This window comes from Ictidomys tridecemlineatus, chromosome 1, assembly GCF_052094955.1.
Source record: "Ictidomys tridecemlineatus isolate mIctTri1 chromosome 1, mIctTri1.hap1, whole genome shotgun sequence".
Lineage (NCBI taxonomy): Eukaryota > Metazoa > Chordata > Mammalia > Rodentia > Sciuridae > Ictidomys > Ictidomys tridecemlineatus.
The window spans coordinates 131,699,066-131,722,001 of NC_135477.1; the positions used below are offsets into that span (position 1 = coordinate 131,699,066).

A 22,936-nucleotide genomic window follows, 5' to 3' on the forward strand; every position below is an offset into this window, starting at 1 on the left:
TTGAAAACTGCTCAAAAGTAAGAAGTAAATGTAGACTGCATTCTAATTGTTAGGTGCAGGACAGGCTGAACTAAGTTGTCTGCAGGGCAGGCTGAACAAACGTTAGCTGTAGGATAACTCACGCACTCAAACCACCCTCTGACTGGTCCTTTATCACCTGTTTGCATCAAGTCTGAACACTCAAGGGCACTCAAGGCTGAGCACTAAACCCCCCCCTCCCCCATTCAAGGCTGAACACTTAATCCCCCTTATGCCAACAAGGCAGCTTGCAGACCTAGAGACCCCATTAGACTTGGGCTATAAAAACTCCCTTCTGTTGGGCCGCCCTCTCTTGCTCTCTCTGTCTCTCTTGCTCTTGCTCTCTCTGTCTCTCTTTCTTCTCTTGCTTTTGCTTTCCATTTCACTCTCTCCTCTCCTCTCTCTCTCTCTCTCTCTCTCTCTCTCTCTCTCTCTCTCTCTCTCTTGCTCCCCCCCCACTTTATTCTCTCTTTCCCCTCTATTTCTCTCTTTTTCTCCTCTTTTTCACTGCTGCAATAAAGACCTCTTGGTCGCTCCGAGTGTTGTGGTCACTTTCCTTTCACTAATGAAATTATAAATTTAGAATTCACCTAATTTTCAATTATCCCATTTCCTGATCCTGAAGATGCCATATTCTCAAAAGTTTTTTCCTATTGTATCAGTCCATTTTATATATATATATATAGGCACATATGGTTCCATCAGGCCTTTTGGTAATTTCTTCAATACATGTGAATGGAAATTTGAAAACTTACTTCTAGGGAAGAGAAGGGAAAAAAGCAAGAGAAATATAAGATATGCTCTGCCAGCAAGACTTGGAAACCTTTCCTGTGATGATCCTTAATAATTGCCCATGTCGTTTCTTGCTTTCCATTATTTTGGCTAACCTCACTGACATTACTTCTTGGTGATTCAAAATATACTGCCTTCCTTTCCAAAGGAAGGAAGACAATAATCTCTAGAAAAAAAAAAAACTTCCAGTCTCCAGCTGCAAAAATTTCTCACTCAAAAATGTACTGACCTTTTAAAAACTATTCATTTTACCAAGTCATTATCAAGGCACTTTTCCTCAAGAGAGCTGAAGTTTGTGATTGAATACCAAATGACATGTACTGTACACTATGCTCCCTTACAGACCAAGTTAGGAAGTGACCAAGATGTTCTGTTCCTTAAATCCAGTTCTTCAAAGATTACCAAGGCATCAGAAAAAGCTCTTCCATAAAACTTAAAATATTAGGTGGTAAATAAAACAAATGGTTTTATTTCACATAGGTTTTGAAATATGTTAACAAATATTCCACATAGATTATTTAGCATTTAAATATATGTTAAAAGTGTGCACCAGGACTGGGGTTATGGCTCAGTGGTACAGCGCTTGCCTAGCACGCGTGAGGCCCTGGGTTCAATCCTCATCACCGTATAAAAACAAATAAATAAATAAAGATACTGTGTCCAACTACAACTAAGAAATATTTAAAAAAATGAAAAGTGTGCACCAGGGCTGGGATGTGGCTCAAGCGGTAGCGTGCTTGCCTGGCATGTGTGCGGCCCGGGTTCGATCCTCAGCACCACATACAAAGATGTTGTGTCCGCCGATAACCAAAAAATTAAAAAATATTAAAATTCTTTCTCTCTCTCTCTCCCTCTCTCGTGCTCTCTCTCTCTCTTTAAAAAAAAAAAAGAAAAGTGTGCACCACTTGTATACAATGAATTGAAGAGCATTCTGCTATCATGTATAACTGATTAGAACAAAAATAAATAAATAAAAATAAAGGCACAGAACATTAAAAAGTGGTCAATTTTGTGTTGTGGTACTACTTCAATTAATAAAATATACACAGAAACACAAAAACACACATTTCTTTAGGTTCATAGATGTACTTTACACAAATACACAGCTAATTGTCAAGGATACCATCCAAGCTGGGAGCAGTAATAACAGAAAAGGGATCACTCAGGAAAATTTGCTTTGAAATGTATGAATTTTTATAAAAATATATTCATGTTTTAACTGTTTAATTTGAAATAAATTATTTTAATAGAAAAAAAGTGATATGAAAAGAGAGAGTTTTTGGAAATAGTGATAATTCCAATGATCCAGTACAAAAACCAGAAGTTCTACTTAAGATCTGTCCAGACCCGAATGGAAAGGCCTCAAAGACCTGCCTGTTGAAAATAATAATAACCTAGGTTATCTATGTAATTATCATCCTGCATTATAAAAGATCTTTACTAGTTCACCAGTTATGGAGTTGGGATTAAAACCATAACATGGGAACATAGAGTATGCATGATATTATTAAAAGTATATTAATGTTCTTTTGTATTTTGCATAACATTTTATGTCTCATTATTCTCTTCTTTTAGGAGGATATATTTGCATGGGCATAGGATTGTTAGAGCAAGAGTGAAAACGAAAGAAAAACTGATAAACAGCTTTTAATATTTAAAATATATTGAATCTACAGTAAAGCAACCCCTGAAATTTGAACATTGTAAAAGAAGAAAGTACTTTTCCAAAACCTTTTAAGGGTCCATTAACATGGCATGAACTAGATCAAAAGAGCTTAAGAACTGAGTTTTACAATGAGGCAGAAATAGCAATGACTGAAGATAGAAAAGAAGGGGCGGGGAAGAGAGGAGACAAGAAAACCAGAACTGAACATCTACCTGGATGACACTCCAGAGATCATCAAAGAGTATTCCAGAGATTATTTAAGAAAGAAAAGTGCAAATATGGGTTAACTTGCAATTTTGCTGCTCCTGCACTTTTATTCCTTCACCCTGTCCCATACTTACTCATTGTGATAGGAGGTTATAAAGTTTATATTAGTTACAGATGAATACAAAGCTATAAACTCTTTGCATATTTGAGTTCTGCAGTGTGTAAATTCACCGTGACTCCATTGCAGAAGCTATTGTTAAGGGGAGATCAATCCTCTATTTAACTTCCTAAGAATTCACAACCATGCCTAACTGACTGAGCCTCAACAAATTCCTGAATGTCAGATAAAATAAATAATGTTGTTACCATTCTCAAGGAATCAGTCCAGCCTCACACTCTTCATCATCTCATTCCTAAAAAATTTAGGGCTTTTTAACAATAGTGCTGAGTTCTACTCAAGTTCAACATTAATTTTTATGAGATAACATGTAAATTTTCAGTAGTCCTGTGATGGCAGCTGTAGTGGCTTCTCCAAAATTAAACTCAGGTTCATTCTTGTCTCTGCTTCATCTTCTTGTTACTAAGGCATGGTCTTCCTCCTCCTAGCCCACTCTCAGCTGCTTGGCATAGATATTTTGTCTCCTACATAGGAGTCTCTTGCCTGCTTTCCTAATACTTACTGGGAAAATAAGGAGCTGGGTCAGAAACCCAGAAGTTTGCACTGAGAACTAGAGGAGAGGAAGTGAGGAACTAGCTTCAGGAAACAGAAGGACAACTCTGTCTCTATTATTCTACAGTTATTCTGGTCCTGCCCCACCCTACCTTGATTTATTGATCTCTGGAAAGTTCTAATGTATAATTTCAGAGAACATAAAAGCAAATATCTAAATTCAACTAAATAACCAGATTTTTGAAGAGGTGATCTACAGGTTACCAAGTAATCTTAATTACTTATCACCGCAATCTCCCCACCCCCATCCCCAGTTAAGTGGTTGTATTTACACTATGAAGAACACAAAGTTGTAAATATTAGCCTTACATTCTTAGACTTTGCTTCTTTAAAAGTTCGCATTGTGGTACATATCCCTTTGTAAGCTAAGAAAATGTGATTCTAATAATATTCTGAGTATGCTTTAGGGATAGCAATATAACAGCCAAACAATGCTTGCAGGGTTGCTGGCATAGGGTACCGTGTTTGACATGGCTGCTCGTTGCACTTCCGAATCTGTGGCTCTGGTTTTGTTAAGTGTTTGCATTTCTTGTTGTCGACGATGCTGATATTCTTGCTCATGATTTTTGTGCAGGACACCATTGTCTTCCTTTCTCCTAAAAATTGCAAATTAATATATGAAGCAATGTTATCATAGTCATTTATGGAATGAATTCATATATTCATAAGCTTGGAATTTTCATAGATATTTTAAACTAATTTTAAGTTCCATCCATGAAGATAATACTATTTATTATTTACATAACAAAATGTATTTCCAGGCTTAAGAAATTTTTTCTCCTTAGAAAGTAAATGGCAAGCATTTATATACAAAGTGATAGTAGCAACCTAAGTGAACAAGAGGTTAATAGAAAGTTTTTATTGTAATAAACTATGGTTGTCTTTTAGCATTAAGTGTTTGAAAACCATGTGTGTGGGCTGGGGAGAGAGCTCAGAGGTAAAACACTTGCTTAGCATGCATAAGGCCCTGGGCTCAATCCCTAGTACCCAGAAAAACAAAACTGTATGTGCATAAGGCATTAGGAATCCTCTTTCCCTAATAGGCCTTTTTTTGAAAGCACATAAAAAGCACACAGATGTGTGTGCACTTTGAATCATCTTGTTGTGCATCACCAGAGTTCTGTAATGAGTGACAGGAAGCAAGCTTACTTTAATTATAACTCAGAACTTAACTCCTGAGAATTCTAGACCCTGATAATTTCAGAAATTTTTTTCTCTGCAATGATTGTTATTTTTTCTGAGAAAAATCACAGGCCTCTTACCATTTTTCATTGGTTTTAAAAAAACTCCCATTTTGTACTTTCTCTGCTATGGTAGAAGTTAGGAGGTAAGAATGACTATTTGCCTGTATATTCATTTTGCTTACAGCTCTATAATCACAATTCCTTGATAATACTGTTATTCTTGACTTAAAGTCTAGTAAATATGTACTAAATTCTGTTTCTCCATTAAAGTCTTATATGTAAATAACCTGAGTAAAAAAAAGACATCTAAATAAGATTTAATAACCTATTTTAATTGATAGTTTGACTTTATAAAATAATTAAATCAGCCAACAATTTTAAAGTCAGGTTGGTCACGAAGGATTACGAAGAACTCAGAAGTCTCCTGGGTCTGTATTGAAAGGCCTGTTAGTTAGGGTCCTATGACTGTCATGCGATGGTAATTAGGAAGCTCAGAGCATTCATGCTGGTCATGCCAAACATAAAAGACTAGGCTGGCGCCAGAGAGGTCACTCTGTCACTCAGTTAACAGAAAGAGGAGGCTGGCATCAGGAAGGAGGAAAGAAGAGATGTAGAATGAGAGTTATTTTCATTTTGAAACATTACTTACTTCAATGAGTGATTGAAAGAAAATGGGGCAGCCAAGTAGAAGGCAAAAGAACAGGTGCAATTCAGGATCATTTTTTGATTTTCATCTCAATAATACTGCACACAGCCTCACCACTATTCATTGTGTTCAAACATGACAACATATCATATATACGTATAAACATGTGTATTAAGTAGCAAGTATATCTGTGATTATTATTGCATGTCTTGTTATGAAAACCTTCAGTGTTTTCTGTCTTCTAACAGATAGCACAGTGTTTTCCAATTGGAAAATTCCTGAATTGCAGTACCTTTGGCCAAGGACCTCACGCACAAAGGGCCTGCCTGAGGGCCAATAGCTACACTCTCAGAGGTCCTCTTACATTACTGGTGAAGCTCACAAAACAAAGTGACTTGATGCTAACTTGTAGAGAGAAGTCACCTTTCATGCCCAGGTACACACCTAGGGAATTCCTTTGCAGATCAAGAAGGGCAGTGTGTGATACTTGACTTAATCATAGATTCTCAATGTCTATCAATGTCAAACTGCTAGAGAAACAAAACCAACTTTGTCTCATTTAGATTTTTTTCTTTCTTTTTTAATACATAGAGAAAACAGACCTCATAAGGTATAGGTTACTTAAATGTAAAAATAAAAGGGTTTTGGTTACCTTCCTTCTGGCTTCCTGTGCTTCAGGGACTGGGTTATGATTTTACACATATATTAAGTAGATATACAAATTTTGTTTAATGATAGCGTATGTGAGTATTAGTTATATGTTAGTATGATGAATACTGAAACTACAGTTAAAATAAATGTGACTTATGAAATGTAAATGTTAGTTTTAAAATCTAATTTGAAGCCCTCATAGTTATAAAACACTCCTACTAAACTGATTTAAATAATAGCACTTTGCCAACTACGGCACAAAAAGCATGACAAACACATAATCCAGAAAGCTTGTGCTGAACATTTATATGATCACAGAATAAATAACTCAGGACTAATCATGTTGTATTTCTGCCTTTTCTTAGAAGGTATCAAAACTAAGTTATGTAAGCCCAGAATTAACACATTAAGCTATTGAAAAAAATCTTTTAAGTCTAAGATTAATATTGCAGAAGAAATATGGGCATCATTCTCATTTTAGGGAGCTCCTTGTTGGTGCTTTAAGTACAAAAGCGTGTGAATACAAATTGGGACATTTCCATCCATGTTGTAGCAAGGAAGCTCAATAGCCTAAGTTTTTGGCAGTCAGGAAAAGCTTAGCTCCACTTTTTTCTTTCATTGAACAAAAACAATAGAATCAGGAAAAAACATATTGCTCAGCTGCAGACACATCATGCCTTTGAAAATACAACTAAGATCTTAAAGCCATATGGGAATATTATTGTTTAATTTTTTTTTCTATTTTTTACATCCAAGTCAGCACCGGAAATTTCTATTCTAGCATCTAATTGCAGTATGAACAGTGTATTCAATACTGTGGAACCTAGGGGCAAATAAAGCATGAAGTAACTGCCCTTCTGTCTGAACAATGAGTAAGCTGTGTATAGTGTGTTATCTGCTTGATGGTAAACTAACTTCACCTGTGCCATTTCCAGTAACAGTCATGGGGAAATCTGTTTGGTTGTTTTGGATATAGTTAAGAATAAAATAAAATCATCATTATGCATTCATCTCTTTAAGGAATTTGGGCAAAATCTAAAAAAAAAATATTCATTTTTATTGGTTAATTCTTTCTGCTCTGAAGACATTTAACAAAGATCACCCATTAGATTAAGTGAGCCTTCTTTTTCAGACTCACAGAGAAGCTTCTACTTATTTTTTCCTGTGCCCTGGGTTTAATATATAAAAGATAAAAGGGATATTTAAAAATAAAATTTGTCTATCCAGGTTGATTATATTTGTAGAACTTACATCATAAGTGCAGACACACATTACTGTGGGTAGGTTCTGTGTTTCAGTACACATAATTGAAACTCTCTAGATATTATTGGACAACCTGATTTTTAAAATAAAGTTATGGAACTTTATAGGAGAAATATTATGTGTATACGTGTGCATATATAGTTGTCTTGATAATTTCCTTTTGAAAATGTTACTTATTTTCTATGAACTAATGATGACCAATAAGCCATGAGAACTAAAAGTAAATATATTTTGATGAGAAGAAGGACTTTTCTCTAAGCACTTAGAGCTACGTAAAATGCTTACAATTCTTTATGCATGCATTTTAAAAATTGGAACTTCTTCCAAAGTCACTTTATGTAATTGTTCTGGTTTGGATATGAGGTGTCCCCAAGAAGCTTGTGTGTGAGACAGTGAAAGAAAGTTCAGAGGTGAACTGATGGGATTATGACAGCCTTAACCTAATCAGTAAATTAATCCTTTTGAATGAATTAACTGACTGGTAACTGTTAACAAGTAGGGTGTGGCTGGAGGAGGTAGGGCTCTACATTTTGTTCCTGGTGAGTAGAACTCTTTTCTCTGCTTCCTGATTACCTGGTCCTGAGTTGCTTTTCTCTGCCTTGATGTTCTGCTTCAATTTGGACCAAGTTGGAGTTGACCATCTATAGGTTGAGACCTCTGAAAAGGTGCATCTCTAACAAACTTTTCTAAAAATGTTCTTTTTTTTTTTTTTTTTGGTCACAGTGGCAAAAAAGATGACTACAACAATTTACTTCTTCTTCCTTTCAGTATTGGGAATTGAACTCAGAAGCATTCTACCACTGAGCTACATGCCCAGCACCCTAGCCCTTATTTACTTAATTGCTCATTCTTATTTTTTTATTCATTTTTTACAGTGCTGGAGATTGAACCCAGGGCCTTGTGCATGCTAGGCAAGCACTCTACCAGCCCCCCCCTTTTAATTTTTGAATCACAGTTGTTCTAAGTTGTCCAGGGTGGTGTGAATTTTATGATTCTCTTGACTCATCCTTTTGAGTTGCTGGGATTACAGGTGTGCACTACCATGCCTGGCTACCATTTACTTATTGATCGTTATTTTTTCAATTTCCATAAAATATTTTTCCCTCAGGGTTTGAGTTCAATACTAAAATGATCATTTCAGTTTTTATTATAATAAAAATTATTATGCATTGTTTACAACACTTATGTATAATCCAAACTGATTTTGTCACTTTCATGCATGCAAATAGTTTAATGGGGCCGATAACTTTCAAGTTAAATTTTACTTGAGTACTAGCATCACACTGAATGAGCTTCATGAACTGGCTTTCCTCCTACTTTTATGACCTAGGCACTTTCCACTCCTCAATCTTCATAACTTTCTCACTGGCCCCAGAGCTGTTGCACATTTGTTTACCCCTGAGAGAATTTCTGTATCTCCTGTTATTGCTCCATATGGTGCTTTTAGTATCATCTGACGCCTGAGTAGGTAGGTGTGAAATTTATGAAAGTAGGAACCATTCATTTTTTTTTCATTCATCTAATAATAGATAGTGTATAATCAGTATTAGTAAAGAAATGAGTGAATAAAGTATAAACCGGCAATTTTAGCCGTTAGTGATTTCTGTACTAAGAAGTTCATCTTAACACTGAGTTTCCTTGAATGGTATTTTGTTTTTCAAACAAAATGACCTATTATGGGAAATAATAATCTATGGCAAATCCAGCTCATGGATCATCATTTAAATATTTAAAATCGAGCTGGTAAGGACTTTATAGTAATATAAAAATGTTTATATACTATTAAGAAAACAAATTAGAATACAATGTCTATTTTATTATTGAAATAAAATAATGCAAATAAAAATGGAAAATAAATATATTTGGTGCTCTTTCTTTAGTTAATAACATTTATGTTGGAATAAGAGTATATCAACTTTAAAGTGGAAAAAGGAACAAACTGCAATCCAAAAATGTTCTTTTCTGTCCAACACATTCTAAAAGATTTTAAAAGGTGCAAGCTTCTGTACACTGAGAGGTGGTCTCTGATTTGAATCCAAAGGCTGGGATACATCCACGTGATCTGGACATGGATAAGGAAAGCAGGATCTAGAGGGGTCCAAAATGCTAAGATGCTAAGGGGTGGGAGGCTAGAGGAACATGGATGAATGGGAAGAACATACAATGTTGGCTTATTATTGTCCTTTAAATTGTTATCTCTTCAAATTGTATCCCTAAAAGCATGTCTAACTCATTTGTTTCAAAATAGATTGTTGAATCTTTGCACCTCCATTCAAGGTTTTATTTTTTTCATTCATCCATTCACTAGATCAAAATAAATCCTAAGGTTGTTAATGGTGATTCTGCACGAAGATTTCTGATATTCCAGAGTTTTCCTTTTTACCAGGGATGAACCCAGGAGCACTCCACCATTGAGCTACATATAGTTGTCTTGATAATTTCCCAGTCCTTTTTTGTATTTTATTTTAGAGGCAGGATCTTGCTGAGTTGCTTAGGGCCTTATTATGTTGTTGAGGCTTTTTTTGAACTCATGGTCTTCCTGCCTCAGTCTCCTGAGTCGCTGAGATTACAAGTGTGTGCCACCAGGCTTGGCAAAAATGGTAACTTTTTAATGCCTCTCAAGACCTAAGTTGTTCAAAATAGGTCTTTTACGTCAAATTTGTAATGAACCTCTGAAAATCCAAAATCAGTTTAAAATGCCTGTTCAAATGTTTTAATGTTTTAGAACTCCAATGAAAAGTAAACATGTATTTCAGAAATACATTTTAAGACAGTTGAAAATAAAGACTAATTTCAATTGTTGATGCTAAAATAAAAGTGATACATCCATTCAAAGTTTTCTAGGCCTACCCTCTGTCCTTGAAAAAACTGTTAGGAAAAGTATTTGAGCGTTAGTAAATTTATGTTAAACTTCTGGAAAAACTTATTTGGAATTATCAATACTTTTAGATATTTTTAGAAAACAGCCTTTTTAAAAATAGAAAATGCTTCTATGTTAGGTTTTCAATAACTTGTAATAACTGGCATTCATAAATTCATACAAATGTATAGTGAACAAAAGTAGTTTAAATTATTTTAAAACTTAGTTGCAGGTATTGACATAAAATATCATTAACAATAAAAATTTATGTAGACAACATTAAGTATTTTTTATTTCTTATCTCCAATTAGAATCTAATATCTTCCAACAAAATTAGAAAACTAACTTGTTTAAACATTGAAACTTTATACTACCTTGTGATACCTTATTTGCTCTTAATATATTCATATGAAATAGAATACTGCAATTGTTATTTCTCTTTGCTCTTGGAAATGAATTTTGCATGAATCTGTTTCCAATGTTCTGTGTTTTGAACACACTCTCATTTAATTCATGAATATGCTGAAAGATTACAAAGCCCTTCCTGGCTATAAAATCAACAACACAAAATTAGAAACAATGCAATTCTTGAAAGCCTGTCCATCTACTTTATTTATGAACTGAAAAGAAAAATAATACCCAATAGCCCAGAAATATTTTGGCATTGAAATTATTATGTGCCCTATTAACATAGTCATAGATAATTGAAAACTGTTGACTAAATAGTGCAACCAAGTTCAGAGGGAAGGTCTACACCAGCACCAATCATAGAGGAATTGTAAATAATTAAGAGGAGTATGTTGCAAAATCTGCCATTTCAAATAAAAATAAAGACATATAAATTCTTAAATGAAACGTCTCTTTGAATCCAAAGAAAACCTGAATAATCTCTAGAGGACATTCTCTCTTTTGTGGAAACAAAATATGTGAAGCTTGTTGAGCTGATCCTGAAGCAGTGTGGTCAGGAAAAAAGGGGATTTGAGCCCAGGAGTGCAGGAATCTGATCCTGGGTCCACCCATCACAGGACCCCGAGAGGTCCTGGTCTTTATGCACTTCAGCTATATCATCTCCATGATGAAGAAATCATGTGTAAAGGTCTCTAATATTTCTCTGACTCTGAGACTAAAATTATTTATTGTGAATCTCTATTCCTTAAGAGTTAGAAATTAACAAAACATACTCCAGGAATCATCTAATATGATTTTTGGGAAAATTTTTAATCCTAAACAATTTACTATTCAAACTGAAGGTTGACAAGTTCTGTATGTTTTGCTGTATCTTGTAACAGATCACAATTTTAGGAGAAAAAAAAATGAGGATAATATAATTCACTGGGCAAACGTTTTCCTGTCCAGGCTTTTTAAATGCAAACTGATTTTAATGACTGTTCTTCACTGATAATAAGGTGATCCATTAGACTCTCTGTCAATCCCCTCACCCATACCCCACCCTGACTATCAGACAGAGACTGACTGGTCAGTGGACTGAAGGCATGACTAAAATTCTTATCTGAGTTTCAGTAAAGGAGAAATCTGTAACTACATATTCCATTGAGAACGTATTTATTCCAGGTTATATTTTTGTTTTATCTGTGCAACAGATGTGACTCAGGTAAAGGGAGATGAGCCTTGCTATCAGTGAAGAATGGATGAAGGAGACGACCAGGAATTTGCGTGTATAAAGGCTGTTCGCAGGAGAACATAGGATGATGGCAGACTGAAGTCCCTTGGTGATAGTGTGGCCTGAGGGGAAACATAGCCACTGGAAATTTCCTTGTGGCAAGAATGACTGAGAACATTTTTTAATTTGAGAGAATTATTTGAAATCTATTTGTTGTGATTACCTTATATCCTTGACAGCAAAGAGTGTGCTGCATAATATCACCTTGCCCTGCCTGCTGGATTGTCTATGCCTGGTGGCTCCAGAGAGCCAGGTGACGCAGGCAACAGGTGCAATCCTAAAGCTATGAACACTTTGCTAATGACTGCTCCTCCCCTCTTCATCTCTGAATGTTCCAACACGCTCCTGCTCTCCTTTGAGAACACTGTTTCTTGCTCTCCCTGCAGCCTCCAATGAGGTAAGCATTTTGCTTATGCTCTGGTACCTTTGGGATCTAGAAGTAGTGTGGGTCTCTATGTTCCTCAGTGCCTCTAGCAGACCCTTCTTCCTTTCTTCTTTGAAAACTCTAGTTTTGTATCAGACTATACAATGCATCATTCTTCTTGTGATCAAATGCAAACTCCTGAGTCATTCCTTCTCCTTATGTTTAGATTTTGGCTCCTGGCTTATTGTCATATTTTTCTAACCCTGCTCCTGGTACAATTCTTACAATTACACTATCAATTTGAGTGATTCTGGCACTATGTGTACCTGGCCCTCTTCTCTCCACTGTGATCTTGCTTTTGATTTTAGTTATGCAAGTAACTCCCTTACCACTCTGTATAACCAATCACTATTATCTGATCTATAATCTCAGCTCTATTTCCTATTATATCTTGCTTTTCTAGCCCCTTAGTACTCTGTGTCTAGGAATTCTTTAACCCCACCAGGCTCTATTTCTATTGATACTATCACATTTTTACTATCTTTAAATCCTGTCATACCTTTGCTTCCCTCCTCACAGAACTAAAGTTCACATTTCACTATTTCCAACTTGTTACATAAAATTTCAGGTCATAAAACATAAAATCAGAATCTGATTTTATTTTATCATTCTCACCTGGAAATTCCCAAACTTACTCCACATGAGTACCTGCCTGCATACTGTACATAGTTAGAGAATAAAGACATCATGAGGACTGGTGTCATTCTAAGATGATACTACTAACTTCAAGTGGATCATTAGTGCTGTCACACAAACAAAATACATGTGCCCATTCAATTTGTCTCCTTATTCTCTTAGTGCCACTTCACATCCCTCTTTTCAAACTATATTACCTCCTATTCTACCCTCACTCTCACAAAGACTACATTTTTTTGTAGAAAATAGATGCAGTAATAAGAATATTGCCATAAGTTCTTGGCACTAAACTTTTTGCATGTTACTAGTGATAGACTGTCCATATATTTGTGTAAAGCCAACTTTGGCATCCCGTCCCCCATCCCATGTGGATATTGTTTCATCAAATGTTTGCTGTCACCTTTGCATTTCTAGTTTTCTCTTCTGTTCTAGAAAATGCACACTGACAAACAAGTATGCATAATTTCTCTTATTAAAAACAACAAATTTTGTTGATTCACATTCTTTTTTAGCTACTGCCACATTTCTCTATTTTCTTCTTTCAGCAACATTCCTAGAATCCCTTAGAGTTCCTTTCTCCACTTATTCTGTCATTTTCTTTTGAATCCACTCCACTTGGTCTTTTAAGCCAAACATGTCATTGAAATGAATTTCTACGGGGTAAGAATTAAACTTCATGTTTCAAAGCTACTAAATGTAATCCATTTAAAACATAATCATGTAATATATTTAAATGTTAGAGTCAACTCATCCTCTACCTTATTTTCCATTGGTAGTTTTTGATAGTTGATAATTTTCTCCTTGTAACAGCTCTATGTCAGATGCCTAGCAAGAGCTTTCTCTCCTGTGTGTCTTCTCCTATGTGTTGGCTACTCATTTTAAATTGTTTTGCACCTTCCTCTTCATCCCTCCAGACTGTCAATGCATAGTACCCCAAGTCTCAGTCCTCCAATAGCTTCCCTCACTCTCACTCCCCACATTTGTTCATTTGGTGACTTTTAGTCTCAATATTTTAATATCTCTTCCATATACTGAGTATTTCTAGTTTAATATTCTCTCCTGAACACCAGAATTTTATACCCAACTGCTTACTTGGGATCACCCTTAGATGTCTATTAGGCACCTTAAACTGATAATGAGAATAAAACTTCCTGCTAATCCTGTGACTTCACTTTCCTATGTAAATCGATGGTGGCTTCATCTTACTAGTTGCTAAAACTATCACATTCATTCTCTGACACTCATATCGATAGATATATGTTTCTATCTATACAATCTGTTAGTTCTACTTTGAGATTTTGTACAGACCCTGACCACTCTTCCCTCTCACATTGCTAACACAGTGGAGTGGTACATTTATTATTCTCTTTCCTGGATTACTGTAGTAACTTCCTAACTGATCTCTCCTTCTACCTTTTTGCTCCATTTAGCCAACTCTCAACTTGGAAGCAAAAAAAAAAAAAAAAAAAAACCTTTAAAAATGCAAACCAGATTAAGTTACTCCTCTATTTGAGCATTACCACAAGCATCCCACACCATCCAGAGCAAAGGAGGGCCATGCCAGCCTTCTTGCTATTCCTGAGCAACCAGCTCTACTCATACTCCAGGACTTCCACTGGCCCCATACAACCTTCATAGTCATGTCAGAGTTTATTTGTTTGTTTGCTTATTTGTGTTAATTCATCCTGATCTTATTGAGGGCTTTTCTGACCACCATATTTAAAACTGAACCTACTCCCTCTATTCTTCACACTTCAGATTTGTTTCCTGTCCTTGCTTATTTTTCTCCAGATACTTCTCACACTTTGATACCTTAATGTATTCTTTACCTGTCTACTTATTTTCTGTCTTCTGTACAACAAACACACTCTTCCACCTGCCAGTCTCACCTGCCAGTCTCTTTCTGCACTTTCCTAGGCTTCTGCGGCAACAACATTAAGCTTTGCATATTGATATTCCTTCACGAAAAAAACAAATAAATTTTTCACTTCTTATACACAAACCATGTCATATTATATATAGCACACACACACGCACACACACACACACACACACACACAATACCTTTATATGGTAAAGATTTCTCCTTTTGTTCTTATGAGGCATCTCATACTCAATGCTGTATAAAATGTTATTAAGTGGAAGTAACTGAAATAATAATATGCTATTGATGCACAGGGATTCACAGGGAAGGTAGAAGTCCCTGACTGGGATCTGCTTGCCCTTACTATTCACTACTTCTGTGAGCAACAAAAATCTTAATCTGTGGCATACAAGTTTCTCATGGGCAAAACAAAGGTAAGACGAAGTAATTTCTAAGTCTAACATTTTATGTTGAAGTAATTTCATTCTTTTGTCTCATCACTCTCTGACATGAAAACAAAAATAGAAAATCTTGGAGCACAATTTCAGAAAAATAGTAACATGCTTTTAAAAACTAGCAAGCTAAAGAATTAGGGAAATTATGTTTTTTTTCCCACATATTCTGTATATTTAGCCTAAGTATGCAGACAACACAGAAACAAACTCAATACTACTCTGTCAAAACATGCTTCCAATTCTTGTAGTCCACAATTTTTGTGGGCAGATCTAGTTTGGAATCCAGAATTTTGAAGATTTTATCAAATTAATACAGTACAAAAATATTGCATAGCAACTTAAATAATGTCTATGGAACCTAGTGCATTACAAACAAAATTCACTACTATTTATGCAATGCAATACAATGAGTCATCACATTAGTGAAATATGTAACAAATCTAAATACTTTTTTTCAGTTCAAGGCAGATTTTGCTACAGAGTAGTTCAGGTACTTAGGTACTAAACATATCATCAAAAAACCTCAGTTTCCAATCCTTTATGGATTTTGGAATTGCAGATTAGGGGTCTGGAATCTGTCTTACTTATCAGTGGTTAGTGAGAAAACAACTGCTGTTTTGGAGAGATGAATATTTAAAATTTTTTAACCTCCTCCACATGTGGCATCGCAGTCTTCCCAGCCTGTGTGAGTCCACATGAAGAGGGGTTCTGGTTCTTTGGAGCTCTGATTCTCTGGAACAGGGTCTGATGGGACAGTGTATTCATAGTGAAGACCATAATTCTGATCTTGAAACAGGAGTACCTATAACATATAAAAATGATTAGGACACATTTGACATGAAATATAAACTAAGGACACTGATATTTTAAAATGCCTATTGCATGGCAAGGATACCTCTTTAATATGTAGCAGAAAAATGTGACAGTACTCTTAAATATCAAAATTGTCATACTTTTGAAAAGATAGGACCCTATAGTTACCTCTGAGCCTAAGAGGTCATGAAGAAAAGTTCACTTGAATGGTATCAGAAATACCTGGTAATTTATTTTCAATTTGATGGACTAAACAGCTTCTCAAAGAATTGGCACATGCATGATGACTTTGGTTGGGGTGGAAGGGAGTGGTGGCAGGAATGTGTGTTCCATGTGGCATTAAGATATGACCCACAGTATAATATCAACTGTGATCTTTCCACTTGAATAAAAAAATAAATAAACAGGAAGTCCCCAATTTAACAGAGGACTCCTTTCTTCCATACTCAGGTGAAGACTTAGAGGATCATATCTCCCTAAGGACAGAGAATTTCTAAGCCAACTGGAGGATAAGACTTTCATTCCACGTGTGCTTGCAGTTAACTTTGAATTTTGGCAAGTTGATGAATTTTCCACTTGTAGTAAAAATTGTTTTCTTCAAAAATATTAAAATGAATTTATAAATAAATATTAACTTAATAACTGTACATTTATGTACATACAAATAAACAGTTCAATAAACCATAAAGGATGTGTGGGAAGGACTGAATTCTAGGTTACACTGCACAGAACCATAGGCAAGGATCATGTCTGTTTTATTCTCTACAGGTACCCAGAACCAAGCTCAGAACTGGATCATAATGAATACTTACTTATACATAGTATATAGATGTATATACATATGTATCTATGTGTATGTAATTAAGTGAAACAATGAATGATAATTTTTCTTCCTCAATTCATTTTCAGAAAATCTGTCAAACAACCACATGAAATATATCACTTCAATGACTCTGAGAAACTATGGAAAAATGTATAAAATAAAATGTGAAGCACAAAAACACATATTCTTACATTTTTAAATCATGCTTAATTTTAGGAAACTTTGTGCAATGTTTCACCTGTGTCAGACAATTGTACGTAAAAAGAGTTAATACTCTGTGGGGGAAAAAAACTAAATGAACCCAAAGTTAAGGGTCTGCATTTCTATTATATTTTTCCCACTTTTTTTCTCAAATTTTTGTTCAAGGTATCAACAGAAATACTAAGATATGTTTTGATGGTGAATTGAGCATTGAGTTTATAAAATAACTACACAATAATAAATATAAGCCTGGCATAGTGGTGTATATGTAGGAAGATTGCAACTGTAAAGTCAACTTGGGCAACTTAACAAGATCCTGTCTCAAAAATTGAAAAGGTCTGGGAATGACATAAAAAGGGCTAGAGATTTAGCTCAGTGGGAGAGTGTCCCTGGGTTCAATCCCCAGCACCACCACCAAAAAAAAAAAAAAAAAAAAAAAAAAAAAAAAAAAAGAAAAAAGAAAAAAAAGAAGAATAAATAAATAAAACCATTTTTAAGTTCAAAAATGAGTAACACACTAGGTACTAATTCAGAATACATCACAGTGCTTACACAGTGCTTATTTTGGCTTCAATATCTCAAATATCTCATTTGATGTTGCTAATTATAGGCTACTTTCAGCCCAATAAGTTTAAAGAGAGAGAACTTAGTTTTTTTTTTTAAACTACTTGTTTATGTTTTTAAACTAGACTATTACATAATTTTAAATGATGGAATAAATACAAATAACAACCATTTGCCAACTTAATTAATTACATAAAAACATGTCTATTTTACCTAATAAACTGCCTTTTCATTGATAGAACTTGAGGTAGTCCTCAGATATCTAATGCCACTTAAAATAGAGACATTGGCCACAAAACCATTAGCTCTTTCTTAAACCATTTGAATTTGGCAGTATTCTTTGCAAAAGGAAAGTGTGACCATGTTACAGTGGATGGGCACATATGGAAGCATGGCAGCAGAGGTATTGCCTTTCAAAAATCAGTACCAGCTTCGAGTCTGTAATAGTCATTAAAGAAAAATATCTTAGAAGTGCAGTTTCCCTTGGATTACTGAATAAATCCAGGTCACATAGATGCCTTCTTTTAGACATAGTTCACTGACTTTAATTATACTTCATGCTTCCAGGAAAAACCTTGGTAATTACCAGTCAGATTAAAGATTCTGAAGCAATGAAGCTCCTTCTGCCCAATACCAAGGTCTCTCATACACACTTTTTAAAGTAGAGGCTCATTATAAGAGACTTGGTCTTGTTCCATTAAAAAAAAATGTAGGATACACTTACATAAGTTAGCAAACATAATAGCATTTTCTGAAACCTAATCATTAAAAATATTTTTGCTTTGATAGTTATTGTACGTGACCCAATCATAGAAGGAGCTATATATTACTCAAATAATAGCAGTCATTTTTTCTCTCTTTTTTTTTGTAGGTGGCACAGAGGACAGAAGGGAGTTTCCAATTGAATTTATAGAGTAGGACACAAAGGATTAAAATAATTATTTAAAATATGTATATTTATTATCCAAGGAAGTTTAGTATAAAGATCTCAACTTTATAAAAGAGAGAAAGCATTGAACAATGATTATTTACTGACAGTTAAATAATTTATTAGATAACACTATGCATCATGCTTAACTTTCCTCATACTTAGTTCTTTTTAGTCAATCAAATGAAATAACAACAATCATACATATCACACAGGGTTATTATGTGGATTATGTGTTGCACTGAGTATAAAGCACCCTTGACCAGTGTCTGATTCTTAGTGCTCAATGAATGGTGAATATTACTAAGATTGGAACAGAAGGTACACATCCACTTACCTTGTTCCCTGTATTAGTGATGGTAAAGCATAGTGATTGTAGTTATATAGAACCTTGTAATTTAAATTACGGTTTTTGGACCAGAAATAGTGGCATCAGGTAGAAACTGGTTAGAAACACAAATCTCAGGTCCTGCCTCCGAACCAAATCAGTAGAATGTACATTTTAACAAGAACTCCATGTAATTAGTGGGCACTTTAAATGAGTCAATGCAAATGGGCCAATATGTGATCTGAACCTCTGGCTCCTATATTAGCAACACAGATGTCTCCAATTGAAGATAAAGTCAACATAAAATGTGTGGAGATATTAAATAATGTGGCATAACACACTCCAAAATAAACAGCCAATGGATCATGGCTTAGATCAGTTTTATGTGTAGATGTAAGGAGGTGCTGAAATGTCTGAATTTTAGAACACTTTTTGCCACTAAAATAGAAAACTCATGCTAGTGATATATTCAGTCCTCTGGCTCCTATGGAATCATAACTGACTGTCATGATTAAGGTCCAAAGAGGCTTGTAGACCTGCCACCAGCCTGGACAGAGCCCCATCATCCTAACCCTTTCTCTCCAAATCTCTTTGGACATGTACCTAATCTTTTAATAACTTTAAGCCTAAATTATCATCCCAAACACTCAAATTTTCATAAGTCTTTACTGGAATCTATTGACCCACTAAGCAAGCCTAACAGGGTAAATGAGAATACTGTGTGTGTATGTGTGTGTATGAGTATAAATAAATATATATTTATTTAGCAAATTATTTTCCTCATCAAAAGAACATTTTATCAAATGTATTTTATACAGAATCAGACAATACCCACATAATGGATTTTGAAATGCTACAATTTGCAATATTATATAGCACTCTTTTCATAGATATGCAGTCTGATTAGTAAATGAATGCTTCTAGGAAAAAGAGAGTCTTTGTTCCTTGGGACTATACTCTGAATCTGTGAAAACCCTGAAACATTGTATTCTGTTTATAATAATTGTTGTTTTCAGAAATCATAAACTTAAATACATTTTTAGAAAACTAAAAACTCACCTCTTAAATAATCTTAAATGCCTACCTGACAATTTGGATTTGGGAAAAAAGATTAGAGAAGGTACAATAGGAATGTCTTTATCGTGAGAAACTGCTTATGCAATGTTATCAATTCTTTCCCTCATACCAGGAGGTGTAAAGGTGTTGTAGTAGGACCTTTGGCAGAGATCTTCTCCCAGAGGCCTCGTCTCACGTAATGAACAGTAGTTCCAGCTAAATTGAATGCTCCAGAGTGTTCAATCTTCCAGTCACTATTTATAGACTGTTTGCCAGAATCTCGGAGAGCTATAAAGAGGTTTGAAAGTGTTATGAGCATTAAAAAACCAGCAGAAATACCCACTTCACATTATTTCATTAAAGCACTAATAACTTAAGCTGATAAATTATTGGTAATTGTTATGTAAGCCAATCTCCATTTATGGATGTTTGAGTGTTTCCAAGTCCTTTAAATTCTCTATAATGCTTGAATATACATACTGTAAACTAACTATATCTGAATATTTCCCTTGATCATATTCTCAGATTTGTAATTGTAGAGGCAAAGAAATTAAACTTTTAAGGATTTTGAAAAACACTTTCAAATTGATTTTCTTAAAAAGGTGCATCAATTTATATTCCCATACCAGTGCCTGAGAAAGCCCATTTCTCCATTTCTGAACATCACCTTCGGATGAATTTTTCTTTTCTCTCTCTCTGTCTCTCTCTCTCTCTCTCTCTCTCTCTCTTTAATTAACTGGGGATTGAACCCAGGAAACTTTACCACTGACCTATATCCTAAATACTTTTTATTTTTAATTTTGAGACAGGGACTGTCTAAGTTGCTGAGGCTGCCTTTGAACTTGCCATCCTCCTTTCTCAGCCTTCCAAGTTGCTGGAATTACAGATGTTCACAACCATGCCCACTATCTCAGTCAATTGATCCCACAATTTAAATTGATTTTGTCTTTAATGGAGATAACTGTACTACTAGCCGAGGAATCAGAGATTCGAATCAAATATTAGTCCATTTCCTTCTTCTACATTAAGGTGCCTGCAAATTACCTGGGGTTCATTTTGTCTGGAGCAGAAGCTGAGATCTATATTTCGTTATATAACATTTAATCATGATTGAATAATTACTCAAATATTCACTATAACTCAGTAAAACTTAATGTTCAGAAAGGCTCCAAAAGAACAAAATAGACATGCTCTCTCTCTCCTCATGGAACTTGTAACCTAACTGGAGAACATGGCATTCAACCAGTTATTTAAATAACTAATTTATGAAGGGAGTTGAGGAAGGCTTGTGTGGGGGGAGTTATTCATTGAGGATGTTAGCTAGGAGGAATAAAGAAAGCAGGGAGAAAGTTCAAGACCAAGTGGACTGCAAACATAAAGGTCTTAACATGCAGCTTGCTGGAGATCTGGGAGACAAGTGTGCATGAGTCCAACTATACTGAGCAGATCATAAAGACAAAGGCTGGAGACATAAAGAATAACTAGACCTTATAGTTTCTGTAGTATGCAGTGAGTTTTTACAACAAAAAAAATAAATACAAATCTTTAATGAAAATTTGAAAAACTATTATGTGGAGAAGGGACTGGTGTAGTACATTTAGATAGAGAAGATAGCACATACCATCAATATGGTAGCCCAGCTGAAAGTAATGGTGGCTTGGATTGAGGTAATTGAAAAAAATAGCAAGATTTACTTAGAATGAAGTTGACAGAATATGGTTATGACTTGATTGTCTTGGGTAAAAGAAATTGTTACATATGACGCTAGATTTCCAGAGTAAGGAAACAGTGGGATATGAGGATATTAATATAATGAAAAAAGCTATCAACCATGGTTGAGGAGAAATATCAGAAGTTAAATTTTGAACAATCTAGCTTTTTTAAAAGGATCTCTTGCTTTATTACTATTAAAATTGATGGTTTTTGTAAGCAAAAGCAATAAGCAGAAAAAAAGCAAAAAGCATTTGCTTATTAATCACTTATTTTTTCATAATAATTACTTGTTAGAATTATTTATGGTTCTTAGCAAGAATTTCTGGTGCTTGTATAAAAACAATGTATTCATGAAATTATAATTATTGAAATTTAACTCATCAATCACAGCTTCCAATAAATAATGTTTTATCATTCACTCTTTATAGTCTAACATGAATTTTTAATAGAAATATTAAATAATCATACACACTTCCAGAGTTATGAAAAATAATAAGATTAATTTTTACTTTGAATTTTAAATTTGAAGGAAAATATATTGAAAGAAAACTATCACGATAGCTTCTACCATCTATGGATGAATATGAAATACTTGTTACGATCTACAAATGGATGTATTTTAGACAATGTTAAAGCTTTTTTATAAAAAATAAATGATTTTGCCTAAAAGGTAAAAAGTATTTCTTTATATTTTCCAACAGTCTATAAAATATTTGAAACATCTTTTGGCTTAGATTTGTATAGTGATCAGTACAATCTCATTTTCCCCACTGTATTTCAAGACATTTTCAGGGCACAATTATAAAGGAATAAGACATGAAAATCTCTGATAAAAATTCCTTAAGAAACCTCTTGGGGTTGCTAGAATAGGATATTTAGACTCAACTCATATTATTGGCATTTAGCATTCCCCATAAAATGGCACACACATAAACATGGAAATCCACAAATTTTATTAGCTTAACAGTCATCTCACATGAAGAATCAGTGGTTTGGTCATGTGATATTTCTTAGTCTTTGTTTTTGTTTTTAGTTCATTAACTTTAAAATTGTGTTTTCAGAAAAAAATGCTTCTGACCTTGATTGAATAACTGGAACTGCTTTAGTTTCCCACCGTAAACAACTAGAAACCTAGTCAATGTATGAAACAATTGTTCTCAAACATTGGATTCCTGACCATAGAAAAGTGTGATCCCTAAGGGGTGGAGAACAAATGTTCTCAAAATTGCTTGGCTTTCTGTTTGAAAATATTTACTAGACCCTTGAAAATATTTATTAGAATATTAGGCAGCCAACAAAAAGTCAGTGATAATAGTAACAGAACACTCATGACATAATACAAAAATAATGTAAGTATATGTTTATACTTTAATGCAATTCCTGGCAAAAACCCAGGAACTGGCTGAGGCTCCTGGCATTGGTTTAATGTTGTA

The 22,936-nt window shown here is 34.6% G+C and overlaps 1 protein-coding gene across 3 annotated transcripts in view; it reads right to left on the reverse strand.

The window, feature by feature from the left end:
• Adamts19 (ADAM metallopeptidase with thrombospondin type 1 motif 19) overlaps positions 1-22,936 on the reverse strand; it is a 248,026-nt gene that overhangs the window by 37,259 nt on the left and 187,831 nt on the right. For all 3 annotated transcript variants that reach the window (XM_078047942.1, XM_078047950.1, XM_078047938.1), the window contains 3 exons: positions 19,921-20,078; positions 15,726-15,879; positions 3,874-4,009 (listed from right to left, as the gene is read on the reverse strand). In XM_078047942.1, coding sequence (XP_077904068.1) covers positions 3,874-4,009; positions 15,726-15,879; positions 19,921-20,078 — 448 coding nt within the window. The remainder of the gene's footprint in view (positions 1-3,873; positions 4,010-15,725; positions 15,880-19,920; positions 20,079-22,936) is intronic.